The sequence below is a fragment of the Arvicola amphibius genome, chromosome 3 (genome assembly GCF_903992535.2).
Source record: "Arvicola amphibius chromosome 3, mArvAmp1.2, whole genome shotgun sequence".
Taxonomy (NCBI): domain Eukaryota; kingdom Metazoa; phylum Chordata; class Mammalia; order Rodentia; family Cricetidae; genus Arvicola; species Arvicola amphibius.
In genome coordinates this window covers 61573481-61590213 of record NC_052049.1, presented here as the reverse complement: position 1 = coordinate 61590213, position 16733 = coordinate 61573481, and the positions used below count along the sequence as shown (strand labels likewise).

The following is a 16733-nucleotide window of genomic DNA, read 5'->3' as shown; positions in this document are numbered from 1 at the left end:
TAGTTGCTACACCTTATTCTAAGTTAAATAACTTAAATTACTGACATCTGGGTTCAAATAAAATAAAATTTTTGAGTCTAGATAAAAATCTTAAGTAACCACAGGTAAGTTATAGCAAATTATAGTCAGTTTTATCATTAAATGATTTATAAGTGAATCCATATAAAATAGGCATTACTGTCACTAGAAATTTGTAGATGAAATAACATTCAACGGCTTAAAATGAAATAATATAAAAACCCACAACATGGAATTACATTATTTAGATATATATACCTTCATTTTCCTATGAATTATACCTCCGTGTGCTAGTCTAGCAAGTAGAAAATGGAGATCATGCCGCCTACTCCTGGTAGGACTACCCACAGCAGTGCGCGTATCTGCTGTTAACACTGCTGTAGCGTAGCAAGTAGTAGCTAGTACCTTAGGACCAAAGTGCAGATAGGTATGTGTTTATTAGGCCAGTGTTTTGTTTTGGTTTCTGTTTTTTGGATTTTTCTCTACTCCCCTCCCCGCACGAAAACTGCCTTGAAGAAACTATGAAACTCAACTACCTCAAATGTAAATCTACCCAAAATCCACCCAGCTTTACATACTCAAGGGTACATTTCCCAAGAGGGTAGGTAGCATTTTCCTGTCTAAAATATGGTGATTTATGCTCATGTTCATCTCTAATAATTACTTGTATGGCTTGAGTTTCTGCGTTTTCTTTCTTGTTCTAGAGTAAAACTGATAAAATGTAATACTTTATAATGGACTGAAAACCAAAGCATATATGCCCAAGTATATAGTTCAAGTTAAGCAACGTGATAGACTATAGACAGAACTGCAAATGCTCAATGTGTCTTCTGTTTTTCTTTTAGAACACTAAATTTGACACCAAAGCAGGGGTCATATGTACCTCTGAAAATTTTCTACCCAGCCCCATTAAAAAAAAAAGTTTGAAAGGTTTAATCTCGCCACTAACCACTTAGCTACTACAGGGCCCATGAAGGTAAGAAACAAGCTTCCCACTCCAATTTAAGACATGAGCATGTCAGTAAAACACAAAAGTAAGGATAAATCTTTCAGATTAAATGGTTAAAAAGGAGAAGCATGTCAGGGATGGCAGATAGGCCATCATGGCTAAACAATCAAGTACAATTAGTGAGGATAAACTAAAATGCTTTAAACTAGAGTTTGGACCTTGACCTATCTTTGAAAATCCTTATCTACATTAAACAGTCTGTAGCCCTTCCACCTTGCAAACCAAAAAAAATAAGATGAGTTACTGTCATAGTGCAGCCATAAGAACAGGAACTATAATGGATTATGGAGAGAAAGGGACTGCATTGATTACAAAGCAAAAGAGTCTGTAGTTTTTTTGTTTCTGTTACTACAGTTAATCTGGCTGAAGCTAAATATGGACAGTAATTTAGCTTCATGGCTACATTCAGACCCATATTTAAGCCAGGGAAATCTCTCAATGGTTGTATTTAACACCTTTCAAAAGAATACACTGAGGCCTCTTCAGTTTGTTCCTCAGCAAAGGGAAATAAACCCTTGATTGTTTAACCTCTTTCACTATATACAGTATCTCTGAGGAATGCAATCAAATGTTTTTGGAAAATCCAGGCCTTCAGGAAAACATTTTTATTGAGGGAACATTTTATTAATACCTTCCTTGGTGGTTCAGAAACCTATTTGATTACTAAGGACAGTCTGATACATAGTTTTTTTTAAGTCTTCAGCACAAGACATGTTGCTTAACAAGTTGTACACTGAGTGAATAAATAAAATCCTTTGTGAAAAAAAAAATTAATAAAAATCCTCCTGGGCTTTATTCTGATAGTAAAGCTTGAACTATCCCTAAGCAGAAAAATGTTAGAATGAAGTTAGATAGTAAGATGATTAATTATGCAAGCTATCCCTTGGTTTATTTTAACTTAACCCTGTGGGTACTTCACAAAAAATACAAACATAAGAGCAGATGAACTATACAAACTAAATTATCCAGCAGTAAAACACGTACAAGAAGTTCAGAGATGTATAAGTTGTTAAGTGGCTGATGAGGTTATCTGCATAATAGAGTAACAAAAAAAATCTTAGGATAGACACAAGTATTCTAGCAGTTTGTCTAAACATAAAAGACATCAGTAATCTATAAAATGGTCAAATGGGTAACATGCATTGATTGGTACAATGACCAATAATATTTATTGAATTTAAACTATTTACTTGTAAACATTTTAACAAAACCATGAAATCTAAATACAGTCTTTGACAATTTCAACAAAATAAGTGGTATGTTTAAAAAATAAAGCTGATGAGCATATATTCATCCATTCTATATATTGTTTTTCAACAGTTCCAGGAAGAATAGCACAGTATTTTTAAAAAGTATACAGCAAGATTGTTCCTATTATAATGTCAAACTCTGGAAACTGTAAATACAAATAAATTCAGTGAACAGTCAAATGGTCATATTCGTAAGAAGTAAGAACAGTCTGCAATCCAGTTAAATTCTGTTGTCAATAGAATGCGTTTTCTTGTCAGTTGATTTCATAGTTCATTTTCCAAAAGACAACAAAACTTTGGCAATTGGATATACTGAAAATAGATTTTCAAAGTTCAAGACATAGCTTTTTTTCTTTATTGTGAAAGTTGAACTGTACACCAAGGCTCAGAGTTTGGTAAAGATTCCATGTGGAAAAAGTGCAAATATTCTGCACAGATAGCTTACAAAGGTGCTGGCAGTTATTAGCCAGCAGAATCTTGGGTTTTTGTTTGCATAGCTTACACATCACTGGAATGTGGAAAGGTGTGCTAATTTTTTTCTTTCTCTTTTTTATTTATTTATTTTTTGGCAAGAGCAAAGGAGACATAGTGATGTGAATTCCCATGTTGGGGTGCTGATCCATGCAGAACACCAGGCTGCTACCTGACATCATTGGTTTTTGTATACTGGTTTTGTTTTTGTTGAAGCAGTTCTGTTATAGCCAGAAGTTTTTTCAGTACATGCTAGACAAAAAGAAAAAACAGTGTGGGTAAAAATCATTAAGCAGAGTCCAAAGTTTCAACACAGAAATTTTAATATGATAAAAACTATGTCAAACCAATGGGATTCTTAAGGACCTGGCATTCTAGTCCTTACATAAAACTGAGTTCTGATTACTTAAACCGAGCATTTTTAGTTGTAACCAAGAAAGAGACGATCTTATATCACTTTATATTTGAGATTATAAACCTCGGCCATAAACTAACGTTTTCCAATTAGAACTCTATTATTTAGACTGTTTTTAGAATCTCAGGTTAAAAAAATCCATAATCAATATTTTAATTTCTTTGTGAAATCTTGACCAGACAGGAAAGGAGTGCAGTGGTAGCATTAAGGATGTATGTACCTTGATTTATACTTCCCCCATGCCTTTAAGCTCAAGAAAGACTGTCTCCAATGACTAACAGTAGGTCAGGTAGAAACCCTTTCCGGGTCTAGTACTTATTTGAATATACCCCTACATCTGTTGGCAAGGAGAGCAGAAATGTATTATGGACTAATATTTTTTAAGGTGTGAGCCATGATCCACACCGACTTGAATCACTATAATGAAGTATCATCTGTAGACATTTTTCAAAATTCTCATATTTCTCCTGTGTTTGACAAGTAACCTTGCTCATGTATACTTGGTGTGAGAGTTAACTGAAGGACTAACACGCCTTCCTACTGACAATAATTTACTTGGCCCTTTTATGTTTATCACTTGCCATTTATATGTGTACCATCTTTTAAGGATAAGCATTACCATTCTGTAATGACCTACCTGCTGTGCACCACGCTCATTACTCAGTGTTCTCAGTTCATCTGAATGAGCTACACAAATCTCATGCAGGGCTGCTAAGTCACGAGACAGGTCAGTTCTAGAATGTTCTGTAGTGTCCGGAAGTTCAGGTACATTCTTTAAGGGAATCATAAAACTTCATTTAGAAATAAAAATCCTTGGAAGTATTTTCTAAAATTATCCTAACTACGTATAAAGCATTGATTTTCCTAATAATTTTTATTCAAAAAATTTTGCTAAACAGGTTTTAGAACCTCTATTCACAAGGAAGGAAGCCAGGTTCCATACTCTTCCATAGGATGACAGTATCTTGAGTTGATTTTTTTTTTTTTTGAAATTTAGAGCATGTGTCAAATAAATTGTAACATCATTAATTGCTGATTTGGATTTATACAATTTCAGTGCTTAGATTGAATAAAACTAAGATACTGTATCTAAACTGATGAGCATCTAAAGAGGAACTACATTAAAGTGTAATAAAGGGTTCCTTTGCAATTTCTGTAAACTACTCAAGATAAAAATGTGGGATCACTGGGCATTATAGTGTTTAACATTCGTGGAGTAACTTGGCCATCATAATAAATTTATATTACTGTATTACCTTAAATGCCAGTAATATTTTAGGCCTTAAAAACTGAACATGTTGTTTATTAATCTTAAATGTATTCTACTTTTTAGTGATAGTGTTTGTTAAACAGTCCTAAAAGTTGAAGAGCATTTTAGTTGTTTGGAGTGACGAAATAACTCAAATGCATTCATTTTAACTGAATACCTTTTCGCTAAGTGATTTGATAAATGAAAAAATTGTAAGATGAAACACATTACAATCTTGCTTACCTTCACAGAGCTTGAAGATTAGTAGAAACAACAAAAAATTTAAGGAAAACTAACTGTATTTTTATTAGAAATACTCCAAATGGAATTTTCACAGGAGATTACTCAAAGTTTCTTATAAATATGGAGCTTATTATATTGTGCTTACTTGCATCCCCCCCTTTTTGTCAGAATGGCATGATAGTGGTGACTGTACTTTGAAATCAATCACTGAGTTGGAATATACTAATGTATTCCAAGACATAAGACAACCCAGTCTTCAATAATTCTGATGACATAAACCTGGCTCAACACAAATATATTTTTGGCCTTTTTTCAATGTGTACACACACTACAATATGAACAAATATATTTGTTTTAAAATTCATTCAGTTCTTGAAATATATCTTTGGAATGATGTAGAAAATTTAACTTACTATTTAAGGTCTCAGAAATTATAAACATATTCTTTAAAATTGTGTCACAATTTTATTTGTAAAAGTTCAAATGAGTTCTAATAATTACATTTTCATATAGTTCTAACTTTAGGTTCCAATCTAACTGGCTTCAAATCTTATTTTATCTACAACTTAAAAGAATGAAAAGATTATCTAAAAGATGACTGGTTGAAAGCCATAATTGTGTATGCTTGTGTAAGCCATTTATGCAAGAATAAGTGCATAAAAAAGATTTCACTTTGAACTTCTGATTTTAAAATCTAAAGGTTATTGCCATATGACTAAATTCTCAAAAAGTGTGAAAATTATATACATACCCCAAGTTCATCTAAAAACATGATCATGCGATGTTTATTGCTTTTGATGAATGGATTAACACCTTCCATATAAGGTTCCTAAAAAATTAAAAACACAGGCCTCATATGCCTTAACAAAAACTGTTTTACAACAACTATCCATTAAGCAAGAATTACTATATGAAACCTGGTAGAGTTAGTAAGCTGTTACAAATCAGAAATAATTTAACGTAGCTTGGTAGAAACAAATTATATATTTAGAATTTATTACTGATGAATTATGAAGAATCCAACATACTGTAGGGAGTTAAAATACAGTGAAACAAAAAATTCCCTATGATTGCAATGGGACAAAATATGCCATGGATTTTAGGTAAATTCAAAAGTGTTACAATTTATAGGTAACATAGTATCAACTATCAACCTCAAATGTAATACGGTTCAATTGGAAATTCCAAAGATGTAGACATGAAATTTCTAAGACAAGTAATGAAACATAAAGAGGATTAACTTCGGGGCTGGAGAGATGTTCTTGCAGAGGACCAGGGTCTGGTTCCCAGCATTCATATGATGGCTCCTGTCATGTGCCCTCTGGCATAAGTGAGCACCAGGAACACAACAGTGTACTTACATGCATGCAGGCAAAAATAGTCATACACATAAAAGTAAATCATTTTTTGGAAAAAGAAAAATTACTAAATTTGGCAAAAATTAAGAGGAAATTGCCTATTTAGGCAAAAGCCTAAAATGTGTAATTAATTATTAATTATACCCCAAAGTTTTCAGATCAATCTGAAAGGAAGTATAGAGAATACATTATATCTGAATATCTGACAGAGGACAGCATACTAACTAGTGGTTGGTAAGAGAGCAGTACATATTTATGAGTTGGGCAAGGAGTTACAAAAGGAGGTAATTGTATTATTCCAGTATTTACATAGTAAACTGTTTTGAAGATCAAGTATGTTGATTGTGAAATAAAAACATTTAAAATGTGGTCAATAAATTTTAAATATCAAAATATTTTTACCTTAGCTCCAAATTCCACAAGGTTTGCTAAATTCTGCACAGACTTAGCCACTAATGTCAGTGTTCTTGCAGCAATAGGAGATGGGGAATCTACAAGAGAATTTGGTACAACTAATGATAACAACTCCAAAGGTACATTGAGGTAAACCATTATAAATTTAGCACTTTTAGTTTTTCTTTACTCTTATGCACTAACAATCCTTTACTCAGAATATATTCAGAACAGTCTGAAAAAAATATATGACCTAATTCCAAAGAACTTAAGTTAAAAGAAAAAACTGAACACATTTTTAAGTGCTTCTTGTTTTGTGAACTACAAACTTGATTAATTCCCAACTGGCTTATAATGTTTCAGAATAACTCAAAAAGCTGCTTTATTGCTAAGAAGACTGCCACTCTACAAACCTTTCAGAACCATTCACAAGGCTAATTTCAACCCACTTAGGGAACCATTTTGTAATCTTAGCAGTTCCCTGCTTCTAGCATTAATAGTTCACTTGAAAGATCAGTTTTTGAGCTCATGAAAAACTTCCCTGTAGAACATGGAAAATGGAATACAGAAAAGTATCTGTAGCTACCAAACCAGAAACTGACAAGCTCTGCCAGCATTCTACCAACTGAGTTACATTACCAACCCAAGATAATAACTTCACATCTTATATTCTGACTCACTGTTTTAGACTGTGTTGTAAAATTTTAATTCAAGTTCACATACTGTTGAAGTAGCAATGAATAGAACCCTCAGAACAAATTCTAATCCTTTCATTTTCTAAAACTTCAGTGTATTTGTGTATGGATATGTACAAATGAATGCAACTACCCACAAAAGTGAGAAAGGGGTGTCTGATCCTTTGGAGCTGGAGTTTTGGTGGTTGTGAGCCACCTGACATGGGTGTTGGGAACTGAATTCTGTATAAAGAGCAGTATGTGGTGAGAACAATCTCACCGGCCCATCTTTATTCTTAATATGCATATATTCACTTACTTCAGTAGTAATGAATAGTAACTATAGGCATGTGAGGAGGGAGTATGAAAGTAAAATTAAAATACTGAAAAAAATAGTCTTTTGTTTGTTAAGATCCAGGGAACTCTCAGACTCAACTTCCTGCATGATAGGTACACAGCACTGTGCTGAGTGACATGGTCTACCTATAGAGTCCAGGCTGGCACTGACCTTTCTTTGTGCCTTAGCCTCCTAAGTTCTGTGAAATATACTCCCAACTCGAATAATTTTAATACAGCTTTGAGCTTCAAATTATTAGTATAAAAGTGATTGTTTCTTCCCATTAATATTAATTGGCTCATTACTACATTGAAGTTATATTAATACTTTTCCCTTCATAAGTTTACAAATCTGCAAACTTGGACAAATGAGTAAAAAGCAAAATGGGACCAAACTTATTAGAAAATAAAATGGTCAATTAATATTATATAACTGGAATAATCTGGTCTACCTTCTTTGTTTAATGTTCACTGATGCATCTTAAAAAGTTCAGCTTATAGCAACCTGATGTAGACTAAGGACAGAAGAGGTCTCATATCCTGTAAACGCAGTCAGTGTGAGAGCCAGTGGGCCAGTAACATACCTCAGTGCCACCAAGCCTGATGACCTAATGTCAATGCCAGGCACTCAAAGAGTGAAAAGAGACAATCAACTCCCAGAAGTTGTCCTGTGACACCTGTACGTGCATCATGGCAAGCAAATGCATGTACATACACACTCGTATGCTTAAAATAAATATAATGCAAACTAAAGTCACAGGAACAAAAAAGAGTAAAGGCAGGGGATAGTGCATTAGTGAACTTTATTTGTGTCTTAGATATGTTAAAATCTGATTTAAAGTGCAAGTATTTTTTTCAAATGTTACAGAAGTAATGAAGCTTTTCCCATTTCAAAGTTTATTAAAAGGTATTTACCTGAAATGATATTAAACATCCGTGGACTCAGGATAGCAGGGCAGATAAGCCGAAGAAAAACAAAACCACTAATTGGGAGGGAAAATTCTTTTAGAAAACTATATGTTTACAATATAAACATATTTAAATTTAGAACCACAACCTTTACTTTCAAAACGGGGAAGCCTAAACACAGTCATTAAGAAAACTGTAAGGCAAACATAATTTCAGATTAACTTTGGAAATACTTGTTTATTGCAGATTAGTAATTTGTTTCTCTCCTGGGAAGTACTGTTTTAAAACACTGAGAACTGCTGAAAGATTATGAGGATTCAAATAAATGTTTTATAGAGAGAAGGTTCCAAATTACCCACTTTTTTGCTTGTCTTTTTAAAGTTTATTTAAACAGAAAAGTGTGAATTAAGATGATTGCATCAATATTGCTGCTGATTTATATAAACATTGGAATATGCTGTAATTATCAAAGATTCCTTGACAAAATTCATACAGTAAACATTTGAAAGTTCTATAGTTAATGTAAGCTTATAGATACCCCTACTCTGCCTCCTTCCATCAGTAGTATTTAGTGTATGTTGTATAAATTTTTACTTCTTTTTAAAAAGAATCTATGGTAATAATTAACCTTACCAAGCATTAGTCCCCAGAGTTTGTAAAATTCCTTACAGCAATTAATAACTTTACAATTTGGCATTTTTTTTAAAGAAGGTTCCTATATAAGGTTTACTGAAAATATTTTGATACCTAACTAGAAACCTAAATTGACAACATTGACCCATTAGTAAATTTCAGTGAAAATGTATTTTTGAATTTTTAAGGTGATTTTAAATTAAATAATACATTGGTACTACTTAATTTAAAAGCTTATCTATTACTAGGAAGAGAAATCACCTTAGGCATGAAAAAACCCCTAAAGCACCCTGTCACATTAAATTCAATTAAAGGATTCTCTGCTGTACTAGTTTAACAGTTACACATTTAAAGCATGTATTTTACATAACAGTTTAATGTCCACCACACACAACTGCTCAAATAGTATGCTTGTAATTTTTCTTTCTTCCTACAATTGTTGCATGTGTCTTAGTGAAGCTAACTAGGAGGGGGTTTGGCTGGCCTGTTTTATTCAGAGGTAGGAATCAAATCCAGGAGTTCTGAGTGTTAAACTAGTGCCTTACCTCAGAACTATGCTGCCCTTAGGCCACTAATAGAAATTCTGTCTGCAAGACAAGTAGAAGCCTCTTGACAAAATTTACATCAGAAATGTGTCCTTAAAATTCATATTTTACATGTAATATGACTGGCAATGTACATATTCTACAATTACTAGAAAACTGTATTTGATGCATTTCTACTAAATTTCTTACCACTTTGTACTAGCTGAGGTATGCTTAACAAAATCTTTGAACAATATTAATATATTAGATAGTCGTAGGAATTTTGCATTAGTTCTGCTTGGTTCTTAACCGTTTGTAACTTAAGCAAACAATTTAAGTCCATATATGAGCTCTCAAATTAGCTGCTAAAGCAGTTCTTGATGTATGACAAAGAGACTAAACGAGAGCTAGAATGTATAGTTGGAGATCAGCTTGGAATCACAGATGTTTCAAATCAGTTAAAATCGAGATGGTTCAACTACTGCACTTCTCCAGGCACCAATTTCCTCTGTCTCTGCCTACATACACAAATCAGTGTGTACTGCATACAGTGACTACGACAAATGAGAAGTGACTCTTACCTAACAACTCTTGTTCTCATGGTGTTATTTGTAGGCCATTTACGCTGAACAGATTTCTGCAGACACCCATAAATATATCTCAGTGTCCTGCCAAAATAACATAAACATCTCAATACAGAAAGTTAATATCATCATCATAATGGTAATTTACTGGCAGCCAAAATTTTAATTTACCCAACCAGTACACCATATTTTAATTCATTTGACCTTCTCATCTAAAAAAGGTATTTTGTCAAAAGTAAAAGAAGCATATTTAGTAACGGGTGTAGAAAGATAATGCAGTATGTTTGGCTCCATTGATTTTTAACTTGTTAATGAAAACTATGAAACAAATTATTAAGCATGAGAATATAGAGGAATTAATGTGGCACATATTCTACTATTTTGACTTATTCCATCTAAACAAGTGAGTCTACTCACACTGGCTTTTAAGCAGACACTATACTGGTATCTTGTGTACATACTTGACTTTGGTTTTTCTTTCCTGGGAATCTAATGCTAGGCAAGAACTAGAAACTAGATTTACAAATATTGTCCTCAGATCTGAGACATGTTATTCTTTTATCTAAGCTACAATATATGCCAGACTTACTCAGTCCATATGGACATACAGTTTATGTGTTTCTATTTTCCTCTTTTGTGAGACAAGATCTTGCTATGTGGCCGAAATTCATCGTCATCTTGGCTCATCCACTTCAATACTGAAAATACAGGCAGGCACGAAGTCTATATTTTACTCTGGCTTTTTTTAAACTATTATTTCACTCATCTATTCTTTTTCCTTAAACATAATCCAACTTTTTTGAGAGGAGATAGAAGTTTCTCTGTGTCACAGCCCTGACTGTCCTGGAACTCACTATGTAGACCAGACTGGCCTCAAACTCATATCTGCCTGCCTCTGCCTCCCAAGTGCTGGGATATTAAGGCATGCACCACCACATCCAGCTCATAATCTACCATTTAAGGACTAAAAACCTCTAATACCAATACCAGTAACACCAATAGAAAGCATTCTTTAAAAGAAAACTTAAAAAACACAGATGCATTAATTTTTGGCAAACAATCTGACAACTTACGGTGGGAGTATTTCTGAAGCCATGAATATTTTCTCCACAAGCTCTGAAAGTATGTTCAATAGGTGTGCTAAATTAGTGTTCACATCTTCATTCTTTTCTAACTTTGATGGACTTAACTAAGAGAAGGAACAAACCAATACAAATTCATTTTGGTGACGAAAGACTCAGGTAAGTCATGGTAAATGAGCAGTTATTTTTTTCAAAGATGTCAGCAGTTCCACATACTCAAATTCCATTCTCAGTCACTCAACCAAATAGTAAGCCACTCATTTCTATTTATCTGAGGAAAAAACTTTTTAATGAGGTTCAAAGTAGTGGCTAAGATAGTCAAAATGTGTAAATAGAATCCTGAACACTTAGAACTTTTCAAGTACAACACCCACCCCCAATTTCTGTGTTCTGATATGCCAGATGTACCTAAAAATCTGAAACACTTGTCAACTCTCATAGTAATTACTGGATTATCCTCAGCTTCTAACAATAAAATACTCATTTTGTTATGAGTTATGAATTAACATTTGACAGACCCAAGTGTTACCAATTACTTCCTTATTTTACTGACACCCTCTCAAGGCTTGCTCGATACAGTCTTCCTTTATAATTGCTCTGTAGCACCCATCAAGTAGAATAGTTATATAAGCAGGAATCTGCTTATGACTGTATAGTTGCTTATAAACTTGCACTAAAACCTTAATCATCTTTAAAATACCTTATACAGACCGCTAAGGAAAAGATGTTACACTTACAAGTTTTTCCTTGAGTTTGACTTTGCATGCCAACATAGCACTACAAATGGGAAACTCCACATTTGGCTTCACATGATGGGCCCAAAGTTAACACAAGCCTCCTAGAACTCGTGTAAAATTAACTTCAGTCATAAATGAATTTTATGTGTAGACTTAGGTTCCACTCTCAAAGTTATGTATATGAAATAGTCCCAAAATCTTAAAATACGTTTTTTGGGAATATGATACTCAATATGAATAACAAAAGTCCCTGGAAGAATGTTCAATTTATGTTACACACATTTTCTTAAAGTAAGGTAAACTTGATCATTAGGAGAAATGAGGAGAAATGCCAACAGAGCTTTGAGTGCATGCACGGTCATGGGGTTCTGTGTGTGTGGAGGGGATTGTAAATTTATTATAGTGGGCATAACTGCATTGACAAATTTAGAAATGATGTACTTTCCTAAAGCTGTAATTTGTTAAGTTCTCATTAAAATATGCCATTTTCAGCAAAGATTTAAACAATAAACTCTTACCTCACATGATTGTTTGCTTTCCATTATTTTTAAAATGGAGTCTTTCAAAGCATGATGAACAAATTGTGTGGCAGTGGCTTTCATATACTGCTCCATCAAGGTACTAGCAAGAGTTGTAGCTCGAAATAGGGTAGTGGCTTCATCTACACAAATATGGATGTTAGATAATACTTAGAGCATTGTACTAATACAACTAAAGTTGGAAATTATTTTTCTTCAGTAACATACTTTTTACATAAATATTAATGAGAAGAAAATGAACATATTAAAAGCTGTGAAAAGCATGGTGATGTGTACCTTAGCCTCAGAACTGCTACAAAATCTAGAAATAAAATACAGGTGCCATCTGACTTCTACTCATAAACATCCCAGTAAAACCTGAGGTAATGATAAATAGTATGTATGCTATTGTTGATACTCACACACTGAGTCTGGACAAAGAAATCATTTTCTTACAGCTTCTAATACTTAATTTTCCATGATAGAATTAGAAATAGCAACCCATTCCCATATTAAACAAAGAATCTCAAATACTTTGTAAAATGATTTAACAGCTTAATATATTTAAAGACAGACCCCACGTTTGATATATAAAATCATATTTTTACATTTAAAAAAAAAATCACACATCCATATTACCTTCCATACTTATCTCTCTGTCATTTAGTGTGCATAACAACAATGATTCAAGCTTTTCATGAAGAAAAATCTTCAGTAGGATGCTGGCAAGTAGTGTTCGGTCTTGTCCACATACATGTGATAAAGCATAGACTACATGAAGTTCCTTTTGTAGTATAAGCTAAAAAAGACATCAAAAGAAGAATGCTGAAAGTACATAGCATTATGTATCCTTGGGAACCAATGGGAAATATATGTAAGATTAAGTGGAAGAACATAACTATTGGATACAATTGACAAAATGGAATGCTATATATTTCTAGCCTTGTAAGATCAAGATCATACATGTTTTTTTTTTAACCTCTGGTTACTAGCGTGGTACTAATCTAGGACATTACTATTTAGCTTAATGGATTTTTATTAAATAGTTTAACATTTATATTTATTGTTATTAAAATAATTAGACTTCTAAATAATACCTCTTTAAATTCACTGTACTCTTCTTCTGGCATGATTTTTTCCATAGAGTATCGTGCTCGAACACGCAGGGATCCTGGTTCAATACCTTTTAGTGGTATATGGGAGCTGAGCAGAAACCATTCATCTGTGGCATGTCCTTTCTGTAACCTGCTCAACTGGCAACGCATAAATACTACAAAGAAAAAACACTATGGTCATACAATTACATTTTCTCAATACACTTTCCTGTAGTTTTAAATGCTTTTCATTAAGCAAGTTTTCAATAATATCACAAAATCAACACTTAACTGCTTACTTTTTCCATTTAAAGGCCTGCTATGTGACATTCTGTCATAGGCTAGGGATATGGGATTAAGAAATGATTAAGCCATAGTGTCTGATGTGTGTGGAAAATGTCTTAAGCTATCAAAGAGGGTGCAGTGTAAGTGCTACAACAGTAAATAATACTTTCAGACACAAGGATATCTAACAGCCTAGGGGAGTTGAGTTAGCTAGGTTAGGTAAAAAGGTAGAGGAATAAACACCACAATCAAAATAGGAAATATGGCTTGCTATCTGTGCCATTACTAGAATCTTGTCATATAAGTAATGGAGAAAAACTTAAAAATGTAAGCAATTACAGAATAAACATTTTACTCAGCTTCAGGTTTTGGTCTGTGTCTGTCATTACATATCACTGCTTACCCTAAAGCCGCCTATGTTGTAAGACGGCACATTAACCTATTTCACCCTGATATGAATCACTAAATTCCACTGCGATCTGTCCTACCAACAGAACAGGAAGATGTGTCCTGCTCAGAGTAGGAGCAAAGCATTGATGTTACAACAAATAAATGGCACACCTCAACATTCTGTGTCTTATTTCTTTGCAGGACTAGGTATTAATCTCCAGGTCACTGCAGGCTAGACAAACACTACCACTGAGCTGCAACTCCAGTCTGTAACAGAACCTTTAAGATGTGAAGTGTAGGAACAAGGTAATCTAAAAAGATAAAAAATGGTCACCCCTACCATTTTCTTGTCCTATTCTCTGGGTAAGGGAAGCATATTTGCACATCTGAAGTTGTAAGGACTACATCCAGCACATTCACTTTAGCCATTCTGTTCTGCCCTTCATAGTCTCGGACAGTCAATGTCGAGTAGTAGACTGCATAGCATTTGTTTCATCTGCATCTTAGACATTTCAGTTATACGTTCTAAAAATATATACAACATGCTTTCATTACTTTAGAAAGCTTGAAATCAACTTACAGATATCTGGATCTTTGCTTTTCTTTGTTTTATTACTAAGCGTGATTTCAAATCTATTGATGTCAGGAGGAAGATCACTAAAGGAGAAAAATTAGAAAAATGTTCTAGTATCAAACTACCTTATTTTTGTTCAAAAATTCATTGTGTAATACTTAAAACAAGATTTACATTATTGTTACACAAGAATGTTGATGAATATACATTTTTCCAGTATTCTTAAAACTTCCTAAAATATTAATCTCTTAAAACAAGATCTAGAAAATATAGAAAACATGTCATCACTTTTCAGTAGTCCACCTTTATTAATGAAGATGAAGAATCCAACAAAAAAATTATTAAAACACCTAGAAAGCAACAGAAACTTAAACAGCATGAGGAAAATAGGACTCTAATACGGATTAATATGATAAAATAGGACTTACTCGAAGACAAACTCCTCTGACCATACTGGGTTTTGCCCCTCCCTTGCGTGAGTTTTTGCTACTTGGACGCTATTCAGGTAGATGTTACAATATGGATTAGTAAAGTGTTTTACTGGGAGCTTGTGGGCTTCTTCAATATGTAAAACAAGGCTGCTGACCTAAAGAGAACACAAAAATTCATACCCAACATTTTAAGACCTACATATAAACGTGAAAAATAGTCACTTGTTTTTCTTAGTATTTCAAAAAACATAAGCTTTGCTAATCAACTGTCACCACCCATTTCCAAACCCCAAATATCATAGCATGCTTATCATGAAGATTTTACTACTCTAAAATATTGCCAGAGAAGTTCGCCTACCTCCTACTATTCAACACTCTCTCTACCATCAGTTGTCACCTTCAGTGTCAAATGTAAAAGACTACATGCTATGTTGTGTTAAGGATTGAAAACAATCCTTAAACCCACAGCAGAATAACTTAGCTGTCAAAGGGGATTGAGATATTGGCTGTAATTACATGTGTACAAAGATATGTGACAACTTATATTTATTAAATAATTATTTGTGTGTATGTGTGTATCCTTGGAATAAAAGCCAGGGTTTTTGCTATAGAGTAATTAGTTACCTAGTAACAACTGTATTCTATGTCCATGAAACAGGCTATTAAATTCAACAAGCTTAATAGAAATTCATAGGGGCCACTTTGCACTTCCACCAAAATTCTAACCACATTAGAGTTTGACTATTTCCAATTATCTAGAAACCACTTTAATGAAACAACAAAAGAAAGATGTGAAGGCCAAGTAATAAGGGATAAGTCAGTTATGGTGGGTGGCTCATTCTTGTAATCCTAGTGTTCAGCACACTGGTGCAAGAGGATCACTGTAATTCTGACCACAGCCTAGGCTACACACAAAACCCCTATATCTAAGGGGGGGAAAAATAATTAAGAAAAGGTAATAATGCAGTACATATCTAGATAACAAAACAACTTCCTATAAACAAAAGTATACACAAGGTTCTAGTTAGTCTCAAAAACAACTATACAAAAACAAGTTTTAAGGATACTCTTGAGTATGATTAACTCTTTAGAAGTACCTTTCTTTGATTCTACCTAAGATAATTTTCCAAGTGGAAAAAAAGGTACACAAGATAGGGTGCCTTGCTTTGACCTGTTCTGTTAGGAGCTGGCTCAGCAGACTGGAAGCAGAGCATGTACATAAAGAAGTCTCTTTCACAGAGCAACTGCTACCAAGTCAAGCAATGACAGCAAGGCATAGGAAACCTCAAAGACAAATAAACCTTTCTACTCTTAAGAAATGTTGGCAAAAGTAGCAATGTATAGGCAAAAAAAGAACAAAGTGATATGAAAGTAAGACTGTTCCAAGTCAGACACAAGGAAGTTTCACCTGACGAAGACGTTTATTAGATGTCCCTGGACTACTTTTTCGTAAACTGCAAAATGCTTGCAAGCCTTTCATCCAATCCTACAAAAAAAAAAAAAACAAAAACAGTATTGCAAAGAAACATATGTAAGTTTTTCCAATTATCAATTTA

At 33.6% G+C, this 16733-nt stretch overlaps 1 protein-coding gene across 1 annotated transcript in view; it reads right to left on the bottom strand.

The window, feature by feature from the left end:
• Positions 1 to 1890: 1890 nt before the first annotated feature.
• Rasa1 (RAS p21 protein activator 1) overlaps positions 1891 to 16733 on the bottom strand; it is a 77271-nt gene continuing 62428 nt past the window's right edge. Inside the window, 13 exon segments of the mRNA XM_038322094.2 lie at positions 1891 to 3000; positions 3801 to 3935; positions 5407 to 5484; positions 6416 to 6504; positions 8332 to 8399; positions 10064 to 10150; positions 11140 to 11255; positions 12404 to 12546; positions 13043 to 13202; positions 13501 to 13673; positions 14753 to 14829; positions 15175 to 15332; positions 16586 to 16663. Of these exon segments, the coding sequence (XP_038178022.1) occupies positions 2917 to 3000; positions 3801 to 3935; positions 5407 to 5484; positions 6416 to 6504; positions 8332 to 8399; positions 10064 to 10150; positions 11140 to 11255; positions 12404 to 12546; positions 13043 to 13202; positions 13501 to 13673; positions 14753 to 14829; positions 15175 to 15332; positions 16586 to 16663 (1446 nt within the window). The 3' untranslated portion in view covers positions 1891 to 2916.